The sequence below is a fragment of the Rhododendron vialii genome, chromosome 4a (assembly GCF_030253575.1).
Source record: "Rhododendron vialii isolate Sample 1 chromosome 4a, ASM3025357v1".
NCBI lineage: Eukaryota > Viridiplantae > Streptophyta > Magnoliopsida > Ericales > Ericaceae > Rhododendron > Rhododendron vialii.
Window position 1 is genome coordinate 4507621 of NC_080560.1, and position 23864 is coordinate 4531484.

The window sequence follows — 23864 nt, forward strand, 5'->3', positions numbered from 1 at the left end:
ATGTTTGTGTGTGGTTATAAAATTATTGTTCAATGTTAGTATTTCCCGGTTGATGAATTCCAAATTAATAATTGGGGAAGTCAATCTTGCTTCATATTGTATGCAATTAAGGATTTCAATAATAGCATTGAAGGGTAATCTAGCATTGAATCGTATAACATTTTACTCCAATCTTGAATTGGACTTTGTCTGGGATCTATGTACCTTTCACTGGACTTTGTCTGGGACCCTACGTAAAACAAGATCGCTGGCACCGCGGGCACATTTCTTTCTGATCAGAGAGAGAAAGAGAGTCCAGTATAGTTCTTTTCTTTTCTTTTTTGTACTTCGGAATATGAATTCTTGTTTTTTTCTTTGATCAGGCGATAGAGTTAGTAGTTAGTAATACCGCAAGGGGTTGATCTCTACGATATAATGCAAGGCATATATAATGAATGTCGGGAAAAGTAGAGTCTGGGTCTCATTTTTTACACTTTTGTTTTATATAACAACAAAAAAATTTACTATACTAATGGAGGTGAGCCTAAATTCCCACCCACTTGGATGACTCCAGTAAAAAGAAACGCAGGATGGTACAAAAAATTTCACCTACTTGGACTCCGCATCCCAAATATAAAGGAAATCCCTGTAGATTAAAAAGATAAAGGAAATCAAGAGAAATAACTCATTGGTCAAATATGATTCATCAATCAATACATAAAACAAAAGTGGGGGTGCCCATATTCCACTTCAAAACCAAACGTAGTAAAATGACTTAAAAGGCAAAAGCCACAAATCTTCTATTTTTGTCTCTAAAATCGCCATGTTCGTTTTAGGGTTTTAGATTTTAGGTAATGATTAGAGAGAGAGAAATAAGAGTAATGAGAGAAATTTTATTGAGAACCGTGCGCAAAAAAAAATCGAAGTCCAAAATTCCAAAACAAACATGGTCTTTATGAATAAAGAAACCTTATTTTATTACTTCCATAAGAATATGGTGGGTATAAAAATTTAGAGCTTTGCTACTTCCACAAATTTTTTTACACATATATACATTTTTGTGGAGCTTATCTCGGATCCTACAAAGATAATTTGAATTGCTCTTCTTTTTTAAAATATTTTTTTGACGGTCTATGTAAAAAATCATCTCCAACGTATCGGTTAGGACTTTTTCAGAAATCGTTGGATGAATGATCATCTAGCTAACAATTATTAAGGATGCCAACGGGCTTGTAGCCTAATAGCACTTCTCCACCTCTTCCGCATGGAAGGTGAGAATTCAATTTCTCGGCAGGAGCGCAAATGCTTGGTATGATGATAGATGCCCATTGGACTTGTCCTACTCGTATGAAGCTTAACGGTACTCCTTCCTCATCTCTCAGGAGTAGGCTAGACATCTATAAGTGACAAAATACACTATTATTAATGATTGAAGCTAAGTTTATTAATGAAGAAAATAAAGGGTAAGATTGGAAATCTAATCAAAAAAGTTAGAAGGAGAGATATGCATTGATGCAAAATTAATTGCATGTCCCCCTTATCCAATATGCATGCAAATTTTTACGAAGGTCTGTCTAGGTTTTCAAGGGGGTTGAACGAGAGAGAGAGAGAGAGAGAGAGAGAGAGAGAGAGAGAGAGAGAGAGAGAGAGTCTAGGTTTTCAAGGGGGTTGAACGAGAGAGAGAGAGAGAGAGAGAGAGAGAGGGGGTTGGGGAGAGCGTAATGGAGTGCGTGCAGAAGAGCGAGACGAAGAGGAAAAGGAAAAGGACGACAGATTTTACAGAGAATATAAATGCGAAGAAACGAGGAGGTTTGAGAGAGAGAGATACAGAGATGGACAAACAGAGGAAGACGACTCTAATCGATGCCGATGATAATACTGCAGATGAAATTGAATCGTCACGGTACAGGTAGATCTCTCTCTCCTTTTTTCTTTTTTCTTTTTTTTCTTTTTCTGCTTCATGTTGGGCAATTGTTGATTGATTTTATACAAAACTTCATAAGTTGCGATTTACTCTAGCTTGTGAGTTGCCTTATATGTATCTCAGCATGCATATTGCTTACATTCGTGTATGATTGTTGGTTTTTTCTTGGCTAAGTACTGATTGGATACTAGCCTTGTGATAGTTGACAGTACGGTTAGGGTTTCTTTGTAAGAAAAATTCTATGACCTATTATTTGACCGAAATATTGCCGTTAGTAGCTGGGATTTGATGAATCGGATTGTATCAATCCTTGTGTTGTCTTGCTGCATGTGCATATTGTTTGATGCGGTTCAAGGCTTGAACTGTTTTCTATGCCGTTGCATTCTTGCAGCTCTTCCTATGTGGTCATGTTCTTTCAGTTCTTTGTTGAAACCGTCGAAGGTCATTCGTTTGAACTTCCTTTTGTTTTTGCTTATATTGATAGTCCTGCGGATGGCAACACGGTATCCAAAGCAAACAAGGAAGTGGTGGACGCTGAAGCTGACGCAGAAAGGGACCAAAGAACTGTTTACGTCTCTGGGGTATATAGCTTGCCAGTGTCTCTTCAGTATTGAGTGATTGATAGGCAAAGTTCTTTCGTGCTTTTGTAATGCACTTGTTTCCTCTTGTTCTTCTTTTGCTGATATGAATGTTGTCATGGCAGATTCCTTTGAGGGCGTCCAGGGAAGAAGTTAACATATTCTTTTCAAGTGTATGCAAGGTTAGAAGGACTTATGTTCTGTACCGTTTGAATGATTTAATCCATTTTGCACGTTAGCCAATTGTTCTAATCTCGGATTGGGTGTTTTGTGTGTTGTCTCACTGGAGTGGACTGTGCAATATTGTGGCTTTTTGAAAATTTTCTTTGCTGCCTCCTTGGCTAGGATTAATTTGTGCTTCAGTTACTTGGCTAGTGGTTTGGACATTATCAATGCTTGTTAGAACTGAGGGGTTGTAATTGCTCCAATGTGCGACTATGGAAACATGTAGTATAAATGTCTAGAGTGCTGCTGTATAAAATACCCTTGCAAGTACTTATTTCTCTGTTTAACTGATTCAGTTTTTCAATTCCAGGTAAGGAATATCGATCTAATGTTGGACCCAAGTTTGAGAGTACCAAAGGCAGTGGGGTATGTTCCCTTCATACTACAAAGTTTCTTATTCATTTTTTCTTGTGAACAGAAAAATTGTTGTCTGATCATAATTATGCGGCCATTTGTTGCCGGTATTGTTGTTTTCTTCTCTTAAAGTCAAGTTTAAACAAGCTTTGACGCTTTATTTTATTCCCCCACTCCAGCTGATTTTCTAAAATGCACTAGCATCTAGCACTCTAGCATTCTAGCATTGCCATAAATTTGTGATGACTAATTGTGGGATTACCTTGAGGTAATTGACTTGGATTATATAGCTTTTGGTTTCCCCCCTTTATCCTGTATTACTGTTTCCATTGATTGGGTGGCCTTCCTTTTTGTGTTACATCATGCCATAGCCAATTAATGTTCGTGTTGCTTTTAATATCATGCTTCAGGCTGGAATTTCACTATCCTACCATGATATCAATGATCTTGATGGCAGTTATTATCTAGTATTGAACTTGGCATAGGTCCTGCCTGCATGAGCACCCTATCGCCCCATTTTTGGAGGAACTTTGGCTTATGTTGGGTCACATAATTCTTCCCCAGGGATAACGTTGCTATGGATCCTTCGTCGCTATTATAGTCCCTTTTGCTATTTGTTTGAAATGTAAACATGGAGTGTGTGCAGTGCACATTGTATACCTGGAATGTAGGTGGGGGGCACAAATGTGTTCATTTCAACAGATTGTTTTAGATTTTAGTTGTTTTCTGTGCATATTTGCAGAACCACCATATATTGGTTCTGTGTGCAGGTCCGACCCTGAGATTTCCGAGGCCCAAGGCGGAGTTTTAAAATGGGTCCTTTTACTATAAGTATATTAATTAGTTGTTCGATAGAGGAAACAAGCCAAGCTTGTAGTTCGGTGGCAATGTGGTTTTACGTTAAAAACGGAAGGGGATAGGAATCGAACGCGACCCATTATTCTATACGCACACAGCTTACCACTGGGCTACATTACCCTAGTTGTAAAATATTTCACATACCAAATATATTCAATATATTTCACTATTTGGGGGCCCAATTATTTGGCCCAAAACTGGAGGCCCTAAGCGGTCGCCTGGTAGGCCTATGCTGAGGGCCAGCACTGTCTGCATGGCTAGTTTTGTTGGCTGATGCAATCCTTTTTAGCGGAGGGAACTCCGGAGGAATTTATTTTATTGAGTTTTGACAAAGAATTTGGTCAAATTCTTTCAATTGCCTACGGGGTTGTAAGTTGAACTTGGTAATTAATAATGCTTCAAAGTCTACTTTAGGCTAAGTCTCCGTATTAACTCATCTGCGAAACACACTATATCATGCCTTTCTTTGATGTGACCAAATACTGACTTCTTAAAGGAATGAGTTCTATTGGGATATAAATCCTTTCAGCTGAAGGGAAATCTCTGTAGGTGTTTATGCTATTCAGTTGACTTAAGGTCGTTCTGATTCTCTGTAGTGGTCAAGAAATTAGCTTGACTTTATCTGCTGCCTGTGTGGTTGGAAGTTAAAGCATGCTACTTATGGATGCTTAAGTCTACTTGAGGCTTCATCATCACTAGTAACTTTTATTTCATAATGTTGGAAATTCTGTGGAAGAGTATGGATTGCTGTCTTGCCTTGTGAACTGCTGACTCCCATTGGAAACTGTTATGTATGTGCAATATGAAATCTTTCTGGATTTATTTACTGATGTTTTTTAGTCATCATACTTGCATTTTATGGCAGCGAGCTAATATTTTCTTTTCATGAGTATTATGCAAGCTAGAACATAATGTGTTAGCAAATTTGAAATTGCCTTTTTGGCTTATTATGCACTGTCAAACATTGTCTGAGCCCATTGAAACTGCAGGTATATTGAATTTGATGATCCAATATATGTCTCAATGGCTGTTGATCTCTCTGGCCAGCTACTTCTTGGACAACCTATAGAAGTTAAACCTTTGAATGTTGGGAACCCTGCTGCTGAGGAAAGGTGAGTTATGTTTTATGGAGATTCATTATTGTTGATACCTGTTGTTTTACTTGTAATGATATGTTTTAGTATTTTGGTTCCTTGCGTTTTTACGGTTTGCTTGTCTTAGTATTGCAATTGTTGGTCTTGAGTCCCAAATCTGTGCTTAGTGATCATAATTGATTGTTGACTTCTGGCGTATCGATATGTATGCCTGTGCTGATTGAATACTTACATATCGCTATTCATTCGTGTTCAGATCTTATATTCACACTGGTAAGAAGAATTTCCTGGACAAGCCTTGGGATACGATGACTTCGGATGAGGTAAGTCATTTAAGATATTGATAGCTCTGAGAACCATCAACTTTCGCATGCGACGATAACACGACCTAGGGTGACCTTAATAACCAGAGCATATAAGTTTCTCAAATTACCAGAACACTGCTGATGTTTGTGGTATTCCCCTGCTTTATCCTTTTGAAATCGTCCTCGTAGCTAACGAGTACTAATACCTATTCTTGTACAGAGAATTGATGCATCGACCAACTGGAGGGAACTCACTGATGTAGAGAATAGGAGGTGCAATTCTTTAATTGTTGCATCCATATATTTGTATCGCTGGAATTACGACTTAGTTTTTCTTTAGAATGTAAGATTTTACAGTTACTGATACAATTGAGTAAATATTTGCAGATTTTTCTACAACAAGCTCACTGGGGATCGTAGTTGGTCACTACCTCTGGAATTAGTGGTCTGTTAAAGCAACTCATACTGCATTCTGTTTTCCATAATTGTTTTAGGTTTCTTAGTTTTATACATGACATTGGCAGATGGCCCGGAACCGAGCTCATTTTGCTGCTCAAAGTAGCCCATTTTCGACTCAACATGTACCCTTTACGCCCTTTTTCGCCCACAGCAATTGCCAGCAGGTACCTTTACTTATACGTTAGTTTTGCTCTGACTCAACTTGTGGATTTGCATAATGAGCCAACTATTCTATTAACTCTTTAAGTACTGATCAAAAGCATGAGTATTTAATTCACGAGTTTCTAGCTGTTCATGTCTATAGAGAGTATCATTTAGCAAATTTGAACTTTCTAATGTTTTCTAGACTAAACAAAATTCAACTTATCACATAAACGATCTACACTTTATATGATTGGTATTTCAATCGAGATAAATTTCCTGTGTTTGGAACTAAACTGCATATTTTTTGACTAAACTTTTAGGGACTAAACTGCAGATTGTTAAGGGCTATAATTGAAACATTGAAAACTTCTTTCTTTTCTTTTCTTCTTTTTTATCATAAAGCTTCTTTCTTCATCTTTTTTATATTTCTCGTTGTAATCCATGCTGCTAATATATTTAAATAGGTTCCTCAAATGTTGCACGTCTTTGGAGTACCGTCTCAAGTAGCTCCGGCCTACCCATGGCCTCAATATCTAGCCTACCCATTGCCTCAGTACCAAGTCTACCCATTGCCTCAGTATCAGTAGCAGATGCAGCTCGCTCCAGTAGGAATATGAATCCGACCGAGCAAAAGTTGATCTTATTTGCACAGTACCTTTTGAATATATAGTTATCACCAAACCAAAGCCTGGATGACTTTGAAAACATGTCTTTGCATGTGTGTTATGATCTCATGCCAAGACGATGCCAGTTTTGTATTATGTCACGTCAGTTTTGAGAGATGGGGTAAATATGTAAGTAGTGATGGGTAAATATGTGAACTTACTTATCAGCAGAAGGAGACATGTAAACTAATTTTTGAATTAGAAGATTAATACATAACCCCCAACTATTACTGTGTTCTTGTACACTGCAGTCATTAGCCCAACTCCTCGATCTCGTAATATTCATAGTGGACGCATGTGGGCAAAAGTAAACTTATTTAGGATATCGAACCCAATTTTCTGCAGGTAGGTGCTTTGACATTCATGTGAAGGTATCATTCCCTCTAGTTAAAGGCAAAACGTACTAATCTCACTGTTATAGTATTTGACTTCGGGCTCGTTTGGATGGGGTATTGAGAAGGGGTATTAGTTTTCTCCCCTCCTAAGACCGTGGGCCCAGGTTTATTGCCTGGTTTGGCAACCTAAAAATGCATGAGTATTAGGTTTCCCCCCTCTTCTCTTATACCGGCTAATACCTCTTGCGAGGGAAGGGGATTATTTATGGGTGGGTTTTGGGGTGTTATTAGTTAATACCCCTAGATAAGGCCAAAATAATATCCCCTCCTCCTCCATTTCAACTACAAAACAACATTATCCCTCCATTTTATCCTTCATCCAAATCAAGTACTATTTTATCCCCCCATTTTAAATACATCATCCAAATCAACTATTATTTAATCTTCCCTCTATAAACATCTCATTAATGTGGGTCATTCCTTATTAATCAATATCCCATACTATTTGATCCCCTTCATAAGTAATACCTTCAATCATTATCCCGCATCCAAACGAACCCCTAATGTGGACGTTCCAATTGTAAATAAATGGTCCAATGCATAGAGCAGAGAAAGCTGAATGGGCTTCTCTATTCTGTTTTGAAAAAATGCATCTAAATAAATGGTCATTTATCCTATGACTAGCATGTCTCCGAAGTATTCTTTTGCCACTATTGTTGTTTTCTTCTTTGAAAGTCAGAGTTCAAACAAGTTTCGATGCTTGCTAATGTTCTCACCCACCCCACTCCTGCTGATTTTCTAGATGCACTAGCAGTCTAGCATTGGGATAGAATCCATGATGACTGGTGGGATTACCTTGCAATTATACTGAGAGCAATTCATTGGCAGAGCTACACAATGGCTGGGAGGGGCCATGGCCACCCCCTCGTTGGCACCACGGGCACACTTATTTCTGATCTCAAAGAGAGAGAGAGAGTGTCCAGTATAATTCAAGGCTTATAAAACGAATGTCGGGAAAAGTAGAGTTTGGATTCCACTTTTTACACTTTTATTTTATACGATAACAACCAAATTTTAACTATACTAATAAAGGTGGCCTTAAGTCCCACCTGCTTGAATGAGTACAAAAATTTCACCTATTTGGATGACTCCACATCCCAAACATAAAAATCACACACCAAAAGAGACCGTCAGAAATATACCTTTAGATTAAAAAGATTAAGGAAATCAAGAGAAATAGTAGCTCATTGGTCAAATCAGATTCATCAATATATAGAACAAAAGTGGCCATGGGGGTGCTCATATCCCACTTTAAAACCAAACGGTTGCCGGTTGCCACTGACACCTTTATTTGGGTGCTCATATCACATTCCATGGTCTTTTAAGCAAAAAAAATATTCCATGCCTCATGTGGTTTAAGCCATAAGAAACATAAATTAACCACCTTAATGTTAGTTAATACAAAGAAGAAACTAGGGAGATACACATTAAGCAATTTATAATCTAATTGTACCAGATTTTGAAACACATTAAGCAATTTATAATCTAATTGTACCAGATTTTGAAACCCTCTGAATCCACCGTAGAATTGAATTATGTGTTTTAGTGTAGCTCAAATCCCCATTCTGCCATTAGAAAACAGTCCCAATTTTTTTTAAATTTTCATCTTTGCTTGTCCTCTGTTTAGTCAAAACAGATACTACTAAAATGTATAATCTCCCAAATCCGAGGTTTTATCCCATGATGCTGCAACCTTATGTTCAGCGGCCTCGTATGGATGGCCAGTTCCTAATCAACCTTGTGCTCTATTTTTGTCCTACTAGAGCAAGGTACTCCTTTTCCAGTGTTTTTGGCGCGACATGAGCTCATGGGCCTCACACCCCATCGCTTTAACTGCAAGGCTGCACCCTATCTGTCCTCTTGTGTACACGCAAACAAGAGGACATCATTCATGCTGTCTTTGCAGAGGGTCTTCTCTCTCTCACAGTCTCTCTTCCTTTTTTCCCGTGCATACACGAAGACGAAATGCTACTTGCACAATCGTTGTGTGCGTAATTTTGATCGTTCAAATGTATTTGTTCAAATGTATTTGAACGGTCTAGATTTAAAAAAAATTCTTCCAAGGAAAATTTTAACTTTTATGGGAAAGAGTTTGAGCGAATTCTGGCCATTTATTACAGCAATGGACTGCTAGAGATTGATTGTGTATTGTATTTTACACAACCGTAGTGTGTGTAGCACTTTTGTGAATTTTTTACATCGCCTGTGTAAATATATTTGTTTTATCCAAATTAATTATATTGCGACATGTGTCAAAACAGTGATCCTAATTAATAAAAATAACGACATGATATAATACAATTGATTTGAAAGAAACAAATATTTAAATCGACGGTATAAAAAATTTATTCTAAGTATCCCTTCACTTCTCTCTCATATTCAAATCACTACACAGTTACCAAAAGTTTTCATCTCGTCTGCTTGAGATGTCCTTCCCCCCAAAGACCCTCTCTTCAATTTTCCTCTTTGGTGCTCTGGGTTAAAAATTGCAGAGAGAAAAGTATGGCAATAAATTAATGGCGTGATGGTTCAAACTTGAATCATATGGCACCTTACATCAAAATGTGTTTCGGATACAAGGGTGCTGAAGTGCACTCCCGTCTAGTCCATATACAAGGCGGCACACAGCCGTCGATCTCATCAATCAACAGTTCAGATTAAAAATTAATTTTGACCGGTAAATCGGTCATAATTAAAAATTATATATCAATCATTCATCGTCAAGATCGATGTGCGACCTACAAAGTGCCTTGCACGGCCTTTCGCTACATGCTTTCTCAATCCATGTGTTTCGGCCCTACAAGCCTTCAAACTTTCATTCCTAATTTTTTAGATTTTTCACTTTTTTTTGGTTGAGAGAGAGAGAAAGGAGGAGGAGGGAGAGAGAAAAAATTATTTTATAACACTAGATACTGTCACGTAATACTCCAAATTCAATACACAGGAATGAAACTAAACCAATGAAAGTATTTTTTATTTTGTGCATTACAGACTCAAACGCTGGTGTAAGATATATTACAGGTTTTCCCTCTCTGTCTCTCACCAGTCACAACCAACCCTTGAGTCACGGGCCTGAGGCCTCTGATTCGCTGCTTTGCTAGAATCAATAGTACCAGTATTGTTTTAAATTTTGGGGCTCTGTTTTGCCAGGGTGTTTCCCTGAAACGGCTATTTTTCCCCCACCCCCACCAAGAAGAAGAGAGAGGTGGAGGAGTAGAGAATCAGTCCATTTATGACTAGGAAGTACTAGGAACCAGTGAAGAGATTAGAGTTGTGTACTCCTTTCAGTTTCCTTTGGCGCGAAATGGTGCTTTAACTGCACCCTACCTGTCCCCCGTTTGTCGAATGATACACGCTTGTGCAGAGGGTCTTTATTTCTCTCTCTCTCTCCCTAGTTCCCCTTTTCCCTGTGCATACATGAAGACGAAGATGTCTCTCTCTCTCATATTCGAATCACTCCCCAGTTACCAAAAGTTTTCATCTCGTCAGCTTGAGATGTCCTTCCCCCAAAGACGGTCTGCAATTTTCCTCTTTGGTGCTCTGAGGTTAAAAATCGCAGACAGAAAAATATAGCACTAAATTAATGGCGGAATGGTTCAAACCTGAATCCTGTATGGCTATGTGTTCTATTTCGGATAATTGTACCTCCTTTCTTTTTTACTATTCACAACGCTGAAGAAAAATGGGTGTATAAGCATTTCTTCTTTTTTTTTCTCTTTCTTTCTAGTCTTACAAGTGCACCATCTGAGATCTCTCTCTCTCTCTCTTCCTGAATCACCATTCTTTTCTTGCGAGGAAAAGAACACGCTTAGAAGAAAAGGAAAGAAGCGTCTGCTCATTTGTGTAGTTCGCAGAAAAATTAGGAAACCCTTTTTTTTTTTTTTTGGGTAATCCGGAAATTTTCCAGATTTTGAAACTCTCTGAATCCACCGTAGAATTGGATTATACTATGTTTTAGCGTAGCTCAAATCCCCATTCTGCCATTAGAAAACAGTCCCAATTTTTTTACTTTTCATCTTTGCGTGTCCTCTGTTTAGTCGAAACAAATACTACTAAAATGTATAATCTCCCAAATCCGAGGTTTAATCCCATGATGCTGCAACCTTATGTTCAGCAGCCTCGTATGGATGGCCAGTTCCTAATCAACCTTATGCTCTGTTTTTGTCCTACTAGAGCAATGTACTCCTTTTCGGTTTCTTTTGGCGCGGAATGAGCTCATGGCCCCACACCCCCTCGCTTTAACTGCAAGGCTGCACCCTATCTGTCCTCTTGTGTACACGCAAACAAGAGGACATCATTCATGCGGTGTTTACAGTAGGGGTGTTATTCGGTCGGTTCGGTTCGGGGTGGATTTGCCGGAAACCGATCGGGTTCGGGGTATACAATTCGGGACCGATCCCGACCGATATTATTTTCGGTTCGGTTCGGTTCGGGGTGGAATCGGTCCGGTCGGGGAATTCGGGGAATTCGGTCTGACCGAATTGGGCCTAGTTGGGCCAAAAAAAAAAATTGAAAGTGGGCCAAATTAATCAATTGTAAGAAAATCCACCCGTTTTTTCTCCCAAACACCAATCCAAAAGTCATTTTTCACTCAAGATCCATCCTCTGGGCCCATAATCCATCATCAAACACCAATTCAAATAGTACTAAGAATGCCCATTGAACAAGATTCATATTTTTTTTCTGGTGACTTTATTTCAAGTTCAACAATAAGAACAACCAGAGAGCTAATTCTCAAAACTTAACAAACCAAAATACCAAAAATTTCACCACACCATTTTTCCAGTTACTCTCTTCACCAAAAAGCAGAAACTCTATAAAAGACTTAAAAGTATAATATCCAACATTCCAAATTAGTTTAGTTCACCTGTTGAACCACACAAGAACACATCTTCTACAAATATCCAAATTAAACAAGTCTCCAAATTAAAACAGCAAGTCTTCAAAAAAATCGACAATTAATCACATTTGTCCCGTTTGTCCCCATGTCCTCTTTCTGCATTTCACCCCCAAAAAAAACCTCCATTAAAATGAAAGAAAATTGGAATTTGTCTTCAATCTCCATTTCACCAGAGAGAGAGAGAGAGAGAGAGAGAGAGAGAGAGAGAGAGAGAGAGAGAGAGAGAGAGAGAGAGAGAGAGAGAGACATTTGTGAAAGAATTGACAATTTCTCTATAAATTCTCACCCGATTAACACATTGACCTCAGCCAAAACGATGATATGGTCGGCGGCAAAGAGAGGAGCTAAGGAGGAGGGAGGTGCGAATCGCGATCTGGAGAAGAGAGGGGCCGTGAGTGGCTGTGGGAGAGAAGGGGAAAGAGGAGCCAGAGAGGGGGGAGAGGAGCTGGGCTACGTGATCTCTGAGATGAGATGAGAGTTGGAGATAGAGGAGATTTAGGGTTTTCAATGGATGGTCAAGATTAAAATGAACGCTCAAGATTAATCTGAAATATATAAAAATATATAAAAACACATAATCGGTCGGTTCGGTCTAATTTCGGTTCGGGGTGGTTCGGTTCGGTTCGGTCGGGTTCGGTCTTGTCGGTTCGGTTCGGTCCGGTCGGTCTAGATTTTAACAAAACCGAGACCGAACCGAAATAACTTCGGTTCGGTTCGGTCCGCCCCGAACCCAAAAATTTCTGCCACCACCCCGACCGAAGACCGAACCGAATGGTCGGTTTTTTCGGTCTTTTTCGGTCCGGTCGGGTTCGTAACACCCCTAGTTTACAGAGGGTCTTCTCTCTCACACAGTCTCTCTTCCTTTTTCCTGTGCATACATGAAGACGAAATACAACATGTATAATCGTTGTGTTGGTTGTGTGCGTAATTTTGACCGTTCAGATGTATTTGGATAGTCTAGATTTTAAAAAAAAAATCTTTTAAGGAAAATTTTAACTTTTATGGGGAAGAGTTTGAGCGAATTTTGGCCATTTATTACAGCAATGACAATTAGAGATTGGTTGTGTATTGTATTTTACACCATCGTTCTGTGTAGCACTTTTGTAAATTTTTTACAAATAGAATTTTGCTACAGGTACAGCACTTGCTGCACAGCAATCATGCACAGATCCGTTTTGCGCTGGTCTCGGGTCCCGCAAAGATGATCGGAATCGCTCATTTTATTCCAAATATGTCGTTTATGATCCTTATAAAAAATCACCTCAATCCGATATCGAGAAGGGTGTTTACGAATCATCCAACTTTGCTAAATTTTGAAGCAAAGTTGGATGATTCGTAAACACCATTTTCGATATTGGATTGAAGTGATTTTTTTTTAGAGACCATAAACGACGCATTTGGAACAAAATGAGCGGCTCCGATCATCTTTGCAGAACCCGAAACGAGCGCAAAATGAATCTGTGCATAACTGCTGTGCAGCAAATGCTGTACCAATAGGTTTTCTGTTATAAATAGTAATCTTAATTAATAAAATATTAATTTGAATGAAACAAATATTTAAACGACGGCATAAAGAATTTATTCTCCATCACGCAGATGTATCCTTTCACGTCTCTCTCTCATATTCAAATCACTACACAGTTACCAAAAGTTTTCATCTCGTCTGCTTGAGATGTCCTTCCCCTCAAAGACCCTCTCTGCAATTTTCCTCTTTGGTGCTCTGGGGTTAAAAAATTGCAGAGAGAAAAGTATGGCAATAAATTAATGGCGTGATGGTTCAAACTTGAATCCTATGGCTGTGTGTTCTATTTCGGGTTATTGGAAATTCTTCTTCCTTTTTTACTATTCACTACACTGAAGAAAAACGGTTGTATAAGCATTTCTTTTTTTCCTCCTTTCTAGTCTTACAACTTCTCCATCTGATATCTACCTCTCTCTCTCTCTCTCTCTCTCTCTCTCTCTCTCTCTCTCTCTCTCTCTCTCTCTCTCTCTCTCTTCTCCCTGAATCACCATTCTTTTCTTGTGAGGAAAAAAGAACACGTTTCAAAGAAAAGGGAAGAAGAGTAGTTTGCAGATTATCAAATCTTCTTTTTTTTTGTTTTTTTTGGTAATTCGGAAATTTACCAGATTTTGAAACCCTTTGAATCCACCGTAGAATTGGATTATGTTTTAGTGTAACTCGATTCCCCATTCTGCCATTAAAAAACAGTCCCAATATTTTTTTTTTCATCTTTGCGTGTCCATCTGTTAAGTCAAAAACAGATAAAATGTCTAATCGCCCAGATCCCAGGTTTAATCCCATGATGCTGCTACCTTATGTTCAGCAACCTCGTATGGATGGTCAGTTCCTAATCAACTATACCTTACACAAAAAACTTGAGCAATTACCGGGCTACGAAACTCCCCATGTCTCAGAGATTTTCGATGGTAAAAATGAGGTCGTTGGGCTTGATCGAGACGTTCAACAAATTATGAAGTACCTAACTTTTAACTTACAAATAACTCATTTCATTTTCCTTCTAATCCATCTATAGAGTTGATTTTAGCATTTTAACTCTCTCTCCTCGTGTGACTCGTGCAGGAAAATTTTGAAAGGATTGCAGGGGTTACATGGAGTCGGTTGGTGCCATGGAAACCTGCTAAATGGTTATTGGTTCAACACCGACCATGATTTGAATGCTGAAGTTCGGTTTATGAACTTTGGAGGTGCTGATGGTAATGTTCTCTCCCTCCATTTCTTAATTTAGTTCTTTTTTTTTTTAATATTTTGTGTCCTATTTTCATGATTAGTGAAATTATTTTATTTAATGGAGATTTTTGGTATTAAAAAAAAAAAATCATCATCCGCCATTTTTTACCTTATTACCCCTTAATATATTAAACTGTAACTATCCAATTACCAATTTTTCTTGACAATCAGCTTCTGCCATTTTTTAGTACTGGGAAAATTTGTATTCCATGAGGAAGAAGTTACAGATTTTTCAACTTCATCCAAGGGCGGAACTAGCACAAGGCTAGGTTGGGCTGTAGCCCATGTGCAGTTCCAACAAACTAAAAAAAATTAAAAAAATAAAATGTAAATTTTCAGTCCAAATGAATTTAGTCCGACCCACCATTCGTTTGAACCGGTGCGAAAATTTTAATTTTATCTTAAATGTCATAATTAATTTTTGTCTTTAGAACTCTCATAATCAAGCATCTGCTCTTTATTTGGTACTCAATAGATCAGATACTTGATTATGAGAGTCTAAGAGACAAATATAAAATATTAATTATGACTCTTTAAAATAATATGATCAGAAAAATAAAATCTTCACACCGATTCAAACGGATTGAAAATTGAAGCACTTAAAATACTTGCCAAAGTATTGTAGCGAAATGTATTTTACCTAAGCTTTTTACCTAACTGTTGCACTACAGGTTGGTTTTTCCGATTTTAGGTAGCTATAATAGCTAATATTCTATTTTTGCTACTCTGTAATACATGTTCTAATAGAATAACAAAATAAAAAGTGAGAAAATACTATTTTGTCGTTCTTCAAACTCTTTTGTACTTTTCTTTTGTTTATTTTTGAAAATTTATATGTTTTGTACGAGTTTGCCTCTTTTTGGTTCATATATATAGATTTCAATTAGCCTAGAGCGAAATAAATTCTTGATTTCACCACTGACTTCATCGATCAATGCAGTGGAGTTAAATGCTAGTAACTTAATAATACTGTATGAAAAAATCATCACCTCTGGGTATTCTTCACAATGAGTCGGGTCAATTGAAGCCAACCACTTTCGATAATTGATTAGTAGTATATTTTTTTTTCCCCAAACCATGCCCATTTCATTTATTTCTAATCAAGACAAACATGGATTTTATCAGTGATACCTAAGTCCTTATGCCATATTGGGACGAGATACCTGTGATCTTGCCTATTGGGAAGACATGGATCAACAATTTGGGAGCACTTCCATGGGACTCATTTCATCCCACCAATTCATATACACCTCTACTCGTAGGACTACAACCGTCAATCCTTCCACAATTACTTATCTTTGCAATCACGCTCATTTTGCCATATCCACCCACCGCCTAAGTCTAACCTCCCCCTTTCCCGACATTATTAAATCGATCGCCAACCACAAAAATAGACTCACTCTATACCAATTGCAACAAATTTGGGGTTAAATTGTTCTTTTATTACTCCCCTTGGGGTTAAATATGTGTTTTTTTTTTACACCTTTTTGTGATAGACTTAGCGGCCGGAATCAAAAAAAATATGAAAGACTTCAAAGACCTGCTTGGTTGGGTGATAGAAGCTAACACAGCTTATATGTATAACTCGGTGGCCCAGCTCCCTTTTTGGCCGCCAACTGATGTTCATGGATTTGGGAAACATGTTACTGAGCTTATCCATGAAATGGATCTTGAGACATTGAGGTTTGTATAAGATTTAACGAGTTTCTCATAATCTATGATTTACAACCTATTCAAAATTTTGTCTAGCAATTTAGTCGGAAGATGGTTTATGTGAATAACTGATCATTCAAAGAATTTAATCATTTTGCATTCGTTTTTACCTGTTTGTATACCTAGTTCTTCATTTCATTTGTAATGTGACAAGCGAAAAGCTTATTTTATATATAATCATACAGTCTTCAACAACATGGTGGAAAATTATACACTTCTTCAAAAGATTTATTCGATCAAGATACAAAGCCGAAACAAGTTTGGTAAAGAAGTGACTTTGATAGAGTTTACAGACTGGCATACACATGTGTAGTATGGTAGTTACTTTTGGAATGATATGAAACAAAATTTGCCGACTTATGAGCGTAATTCTACTTATCTTCTTGATTTTCACATCAATGCCGTGAAACACACAAGGCAAATGTAAGTAGAATTTTAATTTGAACAGTGAAAAAGAAGGTCGGAAGCATATTATTTATTGACTTAAAAATGTAACAATTTTCATTTTTAATTTACTTGAAGAATCTATGTGAGGAGACTGAGGGCGATGACGTAAAAGTGATTTGTGAAGAACTCTAGAAGCTTTTTCAAGGTTTTGTTGGCATATTATACACTGAATACGCGGCATTTAATACCACCAATGTACGACCATGGATGTAAGTTTTCTGATGGTCAAACCTTTACTTTTGATTTCATTGTCTATTGCTTTATGTTTTTCTTTGAATATTTCAGGAGAAGCAATGATTAGCTATTGGAGAGTGGCATATATGCAATAAACTGAACTGGTGAGGTAGTGAACAACAGTATTATTTTATTTTGTTATGTCTGTTGGGTATTCTAGAGTTCAATAGAAAAAGAATGAATAAATTGGTTTAAAAAGAAGTTAGACTTAGGCGGTAGAAGTTTAAGTCACCTATTAAACTGAACTGGACTAGAAGTTTACTCAGCTGGAAGTGGAAGTCACCTATTAAACTGAACTGGAAGTTTACTCAATGTTACATCCATGATTCAAGTCACCTAACAACAGTTTGTGTGATTTATTGGACCCAGGTCTGTGAGTATATTGAAGTTGCTGAGACAAACCCGACGGACTAGTGGACGACGGCAAAACCGTCAATCTTCTCCGGTCAGCGGAAAGAGACCTTACCAATGACCACCACTTAGCTAGGGTGCATACAATCTGGACTATTTACATTTCCATGGGAATCTACCTTTTTGTTTTTTCTATTTCACATTCTCTGTTTTAACAAAAATCACCAATTTTCCGTTTGTACGATATTGCCAGTTAGTAGTATTTGATAGTTTGTTTCGTGCAAGATTTAAGCCGACAATTGGATGAAAGAACTTATGGTCATTCATTTGTTCCATCTAATTGCCGTACCAAAAAGCATGAGAGTGGAACTTCGATTTTCTCCTCCTCTTGAGGACAAAGAATCTCCATCCCCTATTTACAACTTGGACAGAGTGGAAATCATAAAACAGTTACTAAAAAATAGGCAAAACAGCAAAATCTTTTACAAAACAAACTATCAAATAAAACTAATTGGCAATATTGTACAAATGGAGAATTGATATTGATTTTTGTTAAAACAGAGAATGTGAAATAGAAGAAACAGAAAGGTAGATTCCCACGGAAATGTAAATAAAATAGTCCAGATTGTATGCACCCTAGCTAAGTGGTGGTCATTGGTAAGGTCTCTTTCCGCTGACCGGAGAAGATGGACGATTTTGTCGTCGTCCACTAGTCCATCGGGTTTGTCTCAGCAACTTAACATACTCACTGACCTGGGTCCAATAAATCACACAAACTGTGGTTAGGTGACTTGAACCATAGATGTAACATTGAGTAAACTTCCAGTTCAATTTAATAGGTGACTTCCAGTTCCAGCCTGAGTAAACTTTCCAGTCCAGTTCAGCTATGGTTAGTAAACTTCCAGTTCAGTTTAATAGGTGACTTAAACTTCTATCGTCTAACTTCTTTTTTAAACCAATTTATTCATTCTTTTTCTATTGAACTCTAGAATATTCAACAGACATACAACTTAACAAAATAATATTGTTGTTCACTACCTCACCAGTTCAGTTTATTGCATATATGCCACTCTCCAATAGCTTATCATTACTTCTCCTGAAATATTCAAAAGAAAAACATAAAGCAATAGACAATGAAATCAGAAGTAAAGGTTTGACCATCAAAAAACTTACATCCATGGCCGTACGTTGGTGGTATTAAATGCCATGTATTCAGTGTATAATATGCCAACAAAACCTTGAAAAAGCTTCTGGAGTTCTTCACAAATCACTTCTGCATCATTGTCCTCAGTCTCTTCGCCTAGATTTTTAAAATTTCATTAAAAATGAAAATTGTTACATTTTTAAGTCAATAAATAATATACTTCCGACCTTGCTTTCACTGTTCAAATTAAACTTCTACTTACATTTGCCTTGTAATGTTTCACGGCATTGATGTGAAAATCAAGAAGGTAAGTAGGATTACGCTCATAAGTTGGCAAATTTTGTTTCATATCATTCCAAAAGTAACTACCATACTGCATATGTGTATGTCAGTCTGTAAACTCTATCAAAGTCACTTCTTTATCAAACTTGTTTCGGCTCTGTATCTTGATCGAATAAATCTTTTGAAGAAGTGTATAATTTTCCACCACGTTGTTGAAGACTGGATGATTATATATGAAATAAGCTTTTCGCCTGTCACATTACAAATGAACAACTAGATATACAAACAGGCAAAAACGAATGCAAAATGATTAAAAGAATGATCAGTTATTCACATAAACCATCTTCCGACTAAAGTGCTAGGCAAAATTCCGAATAGGTTGTAAATCATAGATTATGAGAAACTCGTTAAATCTTATACATACCTCAATGTCTCAAGATCCATTTCATGGATAAGCTTAGTAACACGTTCCCCAAATCCATGAACATCAGTTGGTGGCCAAAAAGGGAGTTGGGCCATCGGGTTATACGTATAAGCTGAGTTAGCTTCTATCACCCAACCAAGCAGGTCCTTGAAGTCTTTCATATCTTTCTTGATTCCGGCCGCTAAATCTATCACAAAAAGGTGTAAAAAAAAAAACACATATTTAACCCCAAGGGGAGTAATAAAAGAACAATTTAACCCCAAATTTGTTGCAATTGGTATAGAGTGAGTCTATTTTTGTGGTTGGCGATCGATTTAATAATGTCGGGAAAGGGGGAGGTTAGACTTAGGCGGTGGGTGGATATGGCAAAATGAGCGTGATTGCAAAGTGAATTGATGCATCGACTATTGAAACATGTAAGTATGAATGTCTAGAGTGCTCCTGTATAAACTACCCTTGCAAGTATTTATTTCTCTTTTCAACTGATTCAGATTTTCAATTCCAGGTAAGGAAAATGGATCTAATGTTGGACCCGAGTTTGAGAGTGCCTAATGCAGTGGGGTAAATTCCCTTCATACTACAAAGTTTGTTATTCATTTTTTTTCTTGTGAACAGAAAAATTGTTGTCTGATATAATGGAAGAAGTATCGTAATTATGCAGCTGATTTTCTAAAATGCACTAGCATCTAGCACTGTAGCATTCTAGTACTGTAGAATGCCGGTATTGTTTTCTTCTCTGAAAGTCAAGTTTAAACAAGCTTTGATGTTATTCTCCCACTCCAGCTGATTTTCTAAAATGTAGTAGCATCTATCATTGTAGCTTATGTGCATACCAATGCTCTGGACTATCAATGAAAGAAGCATGGTAATGTGCACATAAATTGATTTGGGTCTTTAGGCCTACTCTCTCTGATGTCATTTGGCTTTGATTTGGGGGCATGGTTCTACAACAAAACGTCCCTGTAGCTCTTCGGTTCTAGGAGGTTTAGGGGGGCCACTGTTTCAGTGGTATTCTGAGAGCAGCAACTTTGTGCATATATTGCCAAAGGTTAGGTCTGTCTCCAATCATTCCCCGCCCATACCCCCAATAATTGGGGACTAGATGGGTTATGTTATGTTGTTGTTGTATCTAGCACTGTAGCATTGCCATAAATTCGTGATGACAAATTGTGGGATTACCTTAAGGTAATTGACTTGGATTATACAGTTTCTGGTTTCCCCCCTTTATCCTGTATTACTGTTTCCATTGATTGGGTGGCCTTCCTTTTTGTATTACATCATGCCATAGCCAACTAATGTTCGTTTTGCTTTTAATATCATGCTTCAGGCTGGAATTTCACTATCCTACAATGATATCAATGATCTTGATTGTAGTTATTGTCTAGTATTGAACTTGGCATAGGTCCTGTCTGCATGAGCACCATAACACTCCATTTTTGGAGGAACTTTGGCTTATGTTAGGTCACATAATTCTTCCCCAGGGATAACGGTGCTATGGATCCTTCGTCACTATTATAGTCCCTTTTCCTATTTGTTTGAAATATAAACATGAAGTGTGTGCAGTGCACATTGTATACCTGCAGTGGGGGCACAAATGTGTTCAGCTCAACAGATTGTTTTAGATTTTAGTTGTTTTATGTGCATATTTGCTGAACCACCATATATTGGTTCTGTGTGGCTAGTTTTGTTGGCTGATGCAATCCTTTTTAGTGGAGGGAACTCCGGAGGATCTTATTTTATTGAGTTTTGACCAAATTCTTTCAATTGCCTACGGGGTTGGAAGTTGAATTTGATATTTCGTGATGCTTCAACGTCTACTTTAGGCTTCTTCTCTGTATCAACTCATCTGCGGAACACGCTATCATGCCTTTCTTATTTCGTGATGCTTCAACGTCTACTTTAGGCTTCTTCTCTGTATCAACTCGTCTGCGGAACACGCTATCATGCCTTTCTTGGATGTGACCAAATACTGACTTCTTAAAGGAATGAGTTCTATTGGGATATAAATCCTTTCAGCTGAAGGGAAATCTCTATAGGTGTTTAGGCTATTCAGTTGACTTAAGGTTGTTCTGATCCTCTGTAGTGGTGAAGAAATTAGCTTGACTTTATCTGCTGCCTGTGTGGTTGGAAGTTGAAGCATGTTACCTATGGATGTTTAAGTCTACTCGAGGCTTCATCATCACTAGTAACTTTTGTTATGTGCAATATGAAATCTTTCTGGTTTTATTTACTGATTTTTATTAGTCATCATACTTGCATTTTATGGTAGCGAGTTAATTTTTTCTTTTCATGAGTGTTATGCAAGCTAGGACATAACGTGTTTGTGAATTTGAAATTGCCTTTTTAGCTTATTATGCACTGTCAAACATTGTCTGAGCCCATTGAAACTACAGGTATATTGAATTTGATGATCCAATATATGTCTCGATGGCTGTTGATCTCTCTGGCCAGCTACTTCTTGGACAACCTATAGAAGTTAAACCTTTGAATGTTGGGAACCCTGCTGCTGAGGAAAGGTGAGTTATGTTTTATGGAGATTCATTATTGCTGATACCTGCTGTTTTACTTGTAATGATATGTTTTAGTATTTTGCTTTCTTGCGTTTTACGGTTTGCTTGTCTTAGTATTGCAATTGTTGGTCTTGAGTCCCAAATCTGTGCTTAGTGATCATAATTGATTGTTGACTTTTGGTGTATCAATACGTATGCCTGTGCTGATCGAATACTTGCATATCGCTATGCATTCGTGTTCAGATCTTGTATTCACACTGGTAAGAAGAATTTCCTGCTGGTAAGAAGAATTTCCTGGACAAGCCTTGGGATATGATGACTTCGGATGAGGCAAGTCATTTTAGATATTGATATCCTTGAAAACCATCAACTTTTGTCTGCAACGATAACATGACCTATGGTGACCTTAATAACCAAAGCATATAAGTTTATCAAATTACCAGAACACTGCTGATGTTTGTGGTATTCCCCCGCTTTATCCTTTTGAAATTGTCCTCGTAGCGAACGAGTTCTAATACCTATTCTTGTACAGAGAATTGATGCATCAACCAACTGGAGGGAACTCACTGATGTAGAGAATAGGAGGTACAATTATTTAATTGTTGCGTTCGTATATTTGTATCACTTGAATTATGACTTAGTATTTCTTTAAAATGTAAGATTTTACAGTTACTGATACAATTGAGTAAATGATTTTTCTACAGCAAGCTCACTGTGGATCGTAGTTGGTCACTACCTCTGGAATTAGCGGTCTGTTTAGCCACTCATACTGCATTCTGTTTTCCATAATTGTTTTAGGTTTCTTAGTTTTACACATGACATTGGCAGGCGGCCCACAACCGAGCTTATTTTGCTGCTCAAAGTAACCCATTTTCGACTCAAAATGTACCCTTTACACCCTTTGGCACGGCCCACAGCAATCATAATTGTTTTAGGTTTCTTAGTTTTACACATGACATTGGCAGGCGGCCCACAACCGAGCTTATTTTGCTGCTCAAAGTAACCCATTTTCGACTCAAAATGTACCCTTTACACCCTTTGGCACGGCCCACAGCAATTGCCAGCAGGTACCTTTAGTTATACGTTAGTTTTGCTCAGACTCAAGTTGTGGGTTTGCATGATGAGCCAACTATTCTATTGACTGTTTAAGTGCTGAGTAAAAGCATGAGTATTTAATTCATGAGTTTCTAGTCGTTCATGTCTATAGGGAGTATCACTTAGCATATTTGAACTCTTCTAAAGTTTTCTAGACTAAACAAAATTAAACTTAGCACATAAACAATCTAAGTTTATATGATTGGTACTTCAATCGAGATAAATTTCCTATGTTGGGGACTAAAGGGCATATTTTTTACTAAACTTTTGTGGAATAAACTGCAGATTGTTGAGGGCTATGATTGAAACATTGAAAACTTATTTCTTTTCTTTTCTTTTTTTATCATAAAGCTTCTTTCTTCATTTTTTTCGCATTTCCCGTTGTTATCCATGCTGCCAATATATTTATATTACCACCACCTTGCACATGAGCAGAGCTGCCCATACACCCCCGCTATCACCTTCTTTCTTTTTGGTTCTAAGCATTTCTTCATTTGTTAAAGTCGTTATTTGGCATGCCTTGACAACACTATTTGATAAAATAGGTTGGTGCTGCTGGGAATATGATGACATGGAACTCTCCTCAAATGATGCATGTTTTTGGAGCACCGTCTCAAGTAGCTCCGCCCTACCCATGGCCTCAGTACCAGGTCTTCCCATTGCCTCAGTACCGGGTCTTCCCATTGCCTCAGTATCAGCAGTAGATGTGTCTCTTGCTCCAGTAGGAATATGAATCCGACCGAGCAAAAGTTGATCTTATTTGCACAGCACCTTTTGAATGTATACTTATCGCTGAATGAGCCTGGATGACTTCGAAAACATGTGATCTCATGCCAAGACGATGTCACTTTTGTATTATGCCGACGTCAGTTTTGAGTGATGGGGTAAATATGCAAGTAGTAATGGGTAAATATGTAAACTTTCTATTCAATGCTTCGGCAAGACCTATTCTGAGTTCAGGGAAAATTATATACGGAAGGTCTTTGCGCTGATAAATATGGATTCAGCTTCCACATTTGGTGTTCTTTCTCAAAA

The 23864-nt window shown here is 37.7% G+C and overlaps 3 protein-coding genes, 1 long non-coding RNA gene and 1 other non-coding gene across 7 annotated transcripts; 3 read left to right on the forward strand and 2 right to left on the reverse strand.

The window, feature by feature from the left end:
* The first annotated feature begins 1685 nt into the window (after nt 1-1685).
* Nucleotides 1686-23842, forward strand: LOC131323431 (uncharacterized). The gene is made up of 10 exons (XM_058355220.1): nt 1686-1888; nt 2388-2484; nt 2607-2663; nt 3017-3072; nt 4908-5030; nt 5269-5335; nt 5538-5590; nt 5705-5762; nt 5842-5940; nt 23375-23842. Exons 1-10 carry the CDS (start codon nt 1701-1703, stop codon nt 23531-23533), a joined length of 957 nt encoding a protein of 318 aa, XP_058211203.1. The 5' UTR covers nt 1686-1700; the 3' UTR covers nt 23534-23842.
* Nucleotides 13503-17561, forward strand: LOC131323435 (uncharacterized). Of its 3 annotated transcripts, none has more exons than XR_009199178.1 (6): nt 13503-14356; nt 14462-14595; nt 16126-16312; nt 16865-16998; nt 17075-17132; nt 17393-17561. XR_009199178.1 is itself a non-coding variant. In XM_058355230.1 (4 exons), the coding sequence occupies exons 1-4, from the start codon at nt 14148-14150 to the stop codon at nt 16896-16898; spliced, it is 564 nt and encodes a 187-aa protein (XP_058211213.1). In that variant the 5' UTR covers nt 13503-14147; the 3' UTR covers nt 16899-17057. The 3 variants fall into 3 exon arrangements, 1 of the variants encoding a protein (XP_058211213.1); XR_009199179.1 differs by having other exon boundaries at nt 13503-13694; nt 17393-17549; XM_058355230.1 differs by lacking the exons at nt 17075-17132; nt 17393-17561 and having other exon boundaries at nt 16865-17057.
* LOC131323441 (uncharacterized) lies at nt 17930-18666 on the reverse strand. Its single transcript, XR_009199186.1, has 2 exons — nt 18242-18666; nt 17930-18193 (listed from the first exon to the last, which is right to left on the reverse strand). It is a non-coding gene; the product is annotated as an uncharacterized LOC131323441 (long non-coding RNA).
* On the reverse strand, nt 18704-19545 carry LOC131323438 (uncharacterized). The gene is made up of 2 exons (XM_058355232.1): nt 19225-19545; nt 18704-19051 (listed from the first exon to the last, which is right to left on the reverse strand). Exons 1-2 carry the CDS (start codon nt 19383-19385, stop codon nt 18907-18909), a joined length of 306 nt encoding a protein of 101 aa, XP_058211215.1. The 5' UTR covers nt 19386-19545; the 3' UTR covers nt 18704-18906.
* Nucleotides 20074-20181, forward strand: LOC131324920 (small nucleolar RNA snoR100). Its single transcript, XR_009199505.1, has one exon. It is a non-coding gene; the product is annotated as a small nucleolar RNA snoR100 (small nucleolar RNA).
* Nucleotides 23843-23864: the final 22 nt, after the last annotated feature.

Excerpts from the sequence above, each read along its gene's own strand:
- LOC131323431 (XM_058355220.1), top strand. The coding sequence starts at position 1,701 with ATGGAGTGCGTGCAGAAGAGCGAGACGAAGAGGAAAAGGAAAAGGACG. Across the intron at positions 2,664-3,016 it reads TCTTTTCAAGTGTATGCAAG|GTAAGGAATATCGATCTAAT; the intron begins GTTAGAAGGACT and ends TTTCAATTCCAG. Across the intron at positions 5,591-5,704 it reads ACTGATGTAGAGAATAGGAG|ATTTTTCTACAACAAGCTCA; the intron begins GTGCAATTCTTT and ends AAATATTTGCAG.
- LOC131323435 (XM_058355230.1), top strand. The coding sequence starts at position 14,148 with ATGTCTAATCGCCCAGATCCCAGGTTTAATCCCATGATGCTGCTACCT. Across the intron at positions 14,596-16,125 it reads GAACTTTGGAGGTGCTGATG|ACTTAGCGGCCGGAATCAAA; the intron begins GTAATGTTCTCT and ends TTTTTGTGATAG. Across the intron at positions 16,313-16,864 it reads ATGGATCTTGAGACATTGAG|AATCTATGTGAGGAGACTGA; the intron begins GTTTGTATAAGA and ends ATTTACTTGAAG.
- LOC131323438 (XM_058355232.1), bottom strand. The coding sequence starts at position 19,385 with ATGAAAGACTTCAAGGACCTGCTTGGTTGGGTGATAGAAGCTAACTCA. Across the intron at positions 19,052-19,224 it reads ATGGATCTTGAGACATTGAG|GCGAAAAGCTTATTTCATAT; the intron begins GTATGTATAAGA and ends GTAATGTGACAG.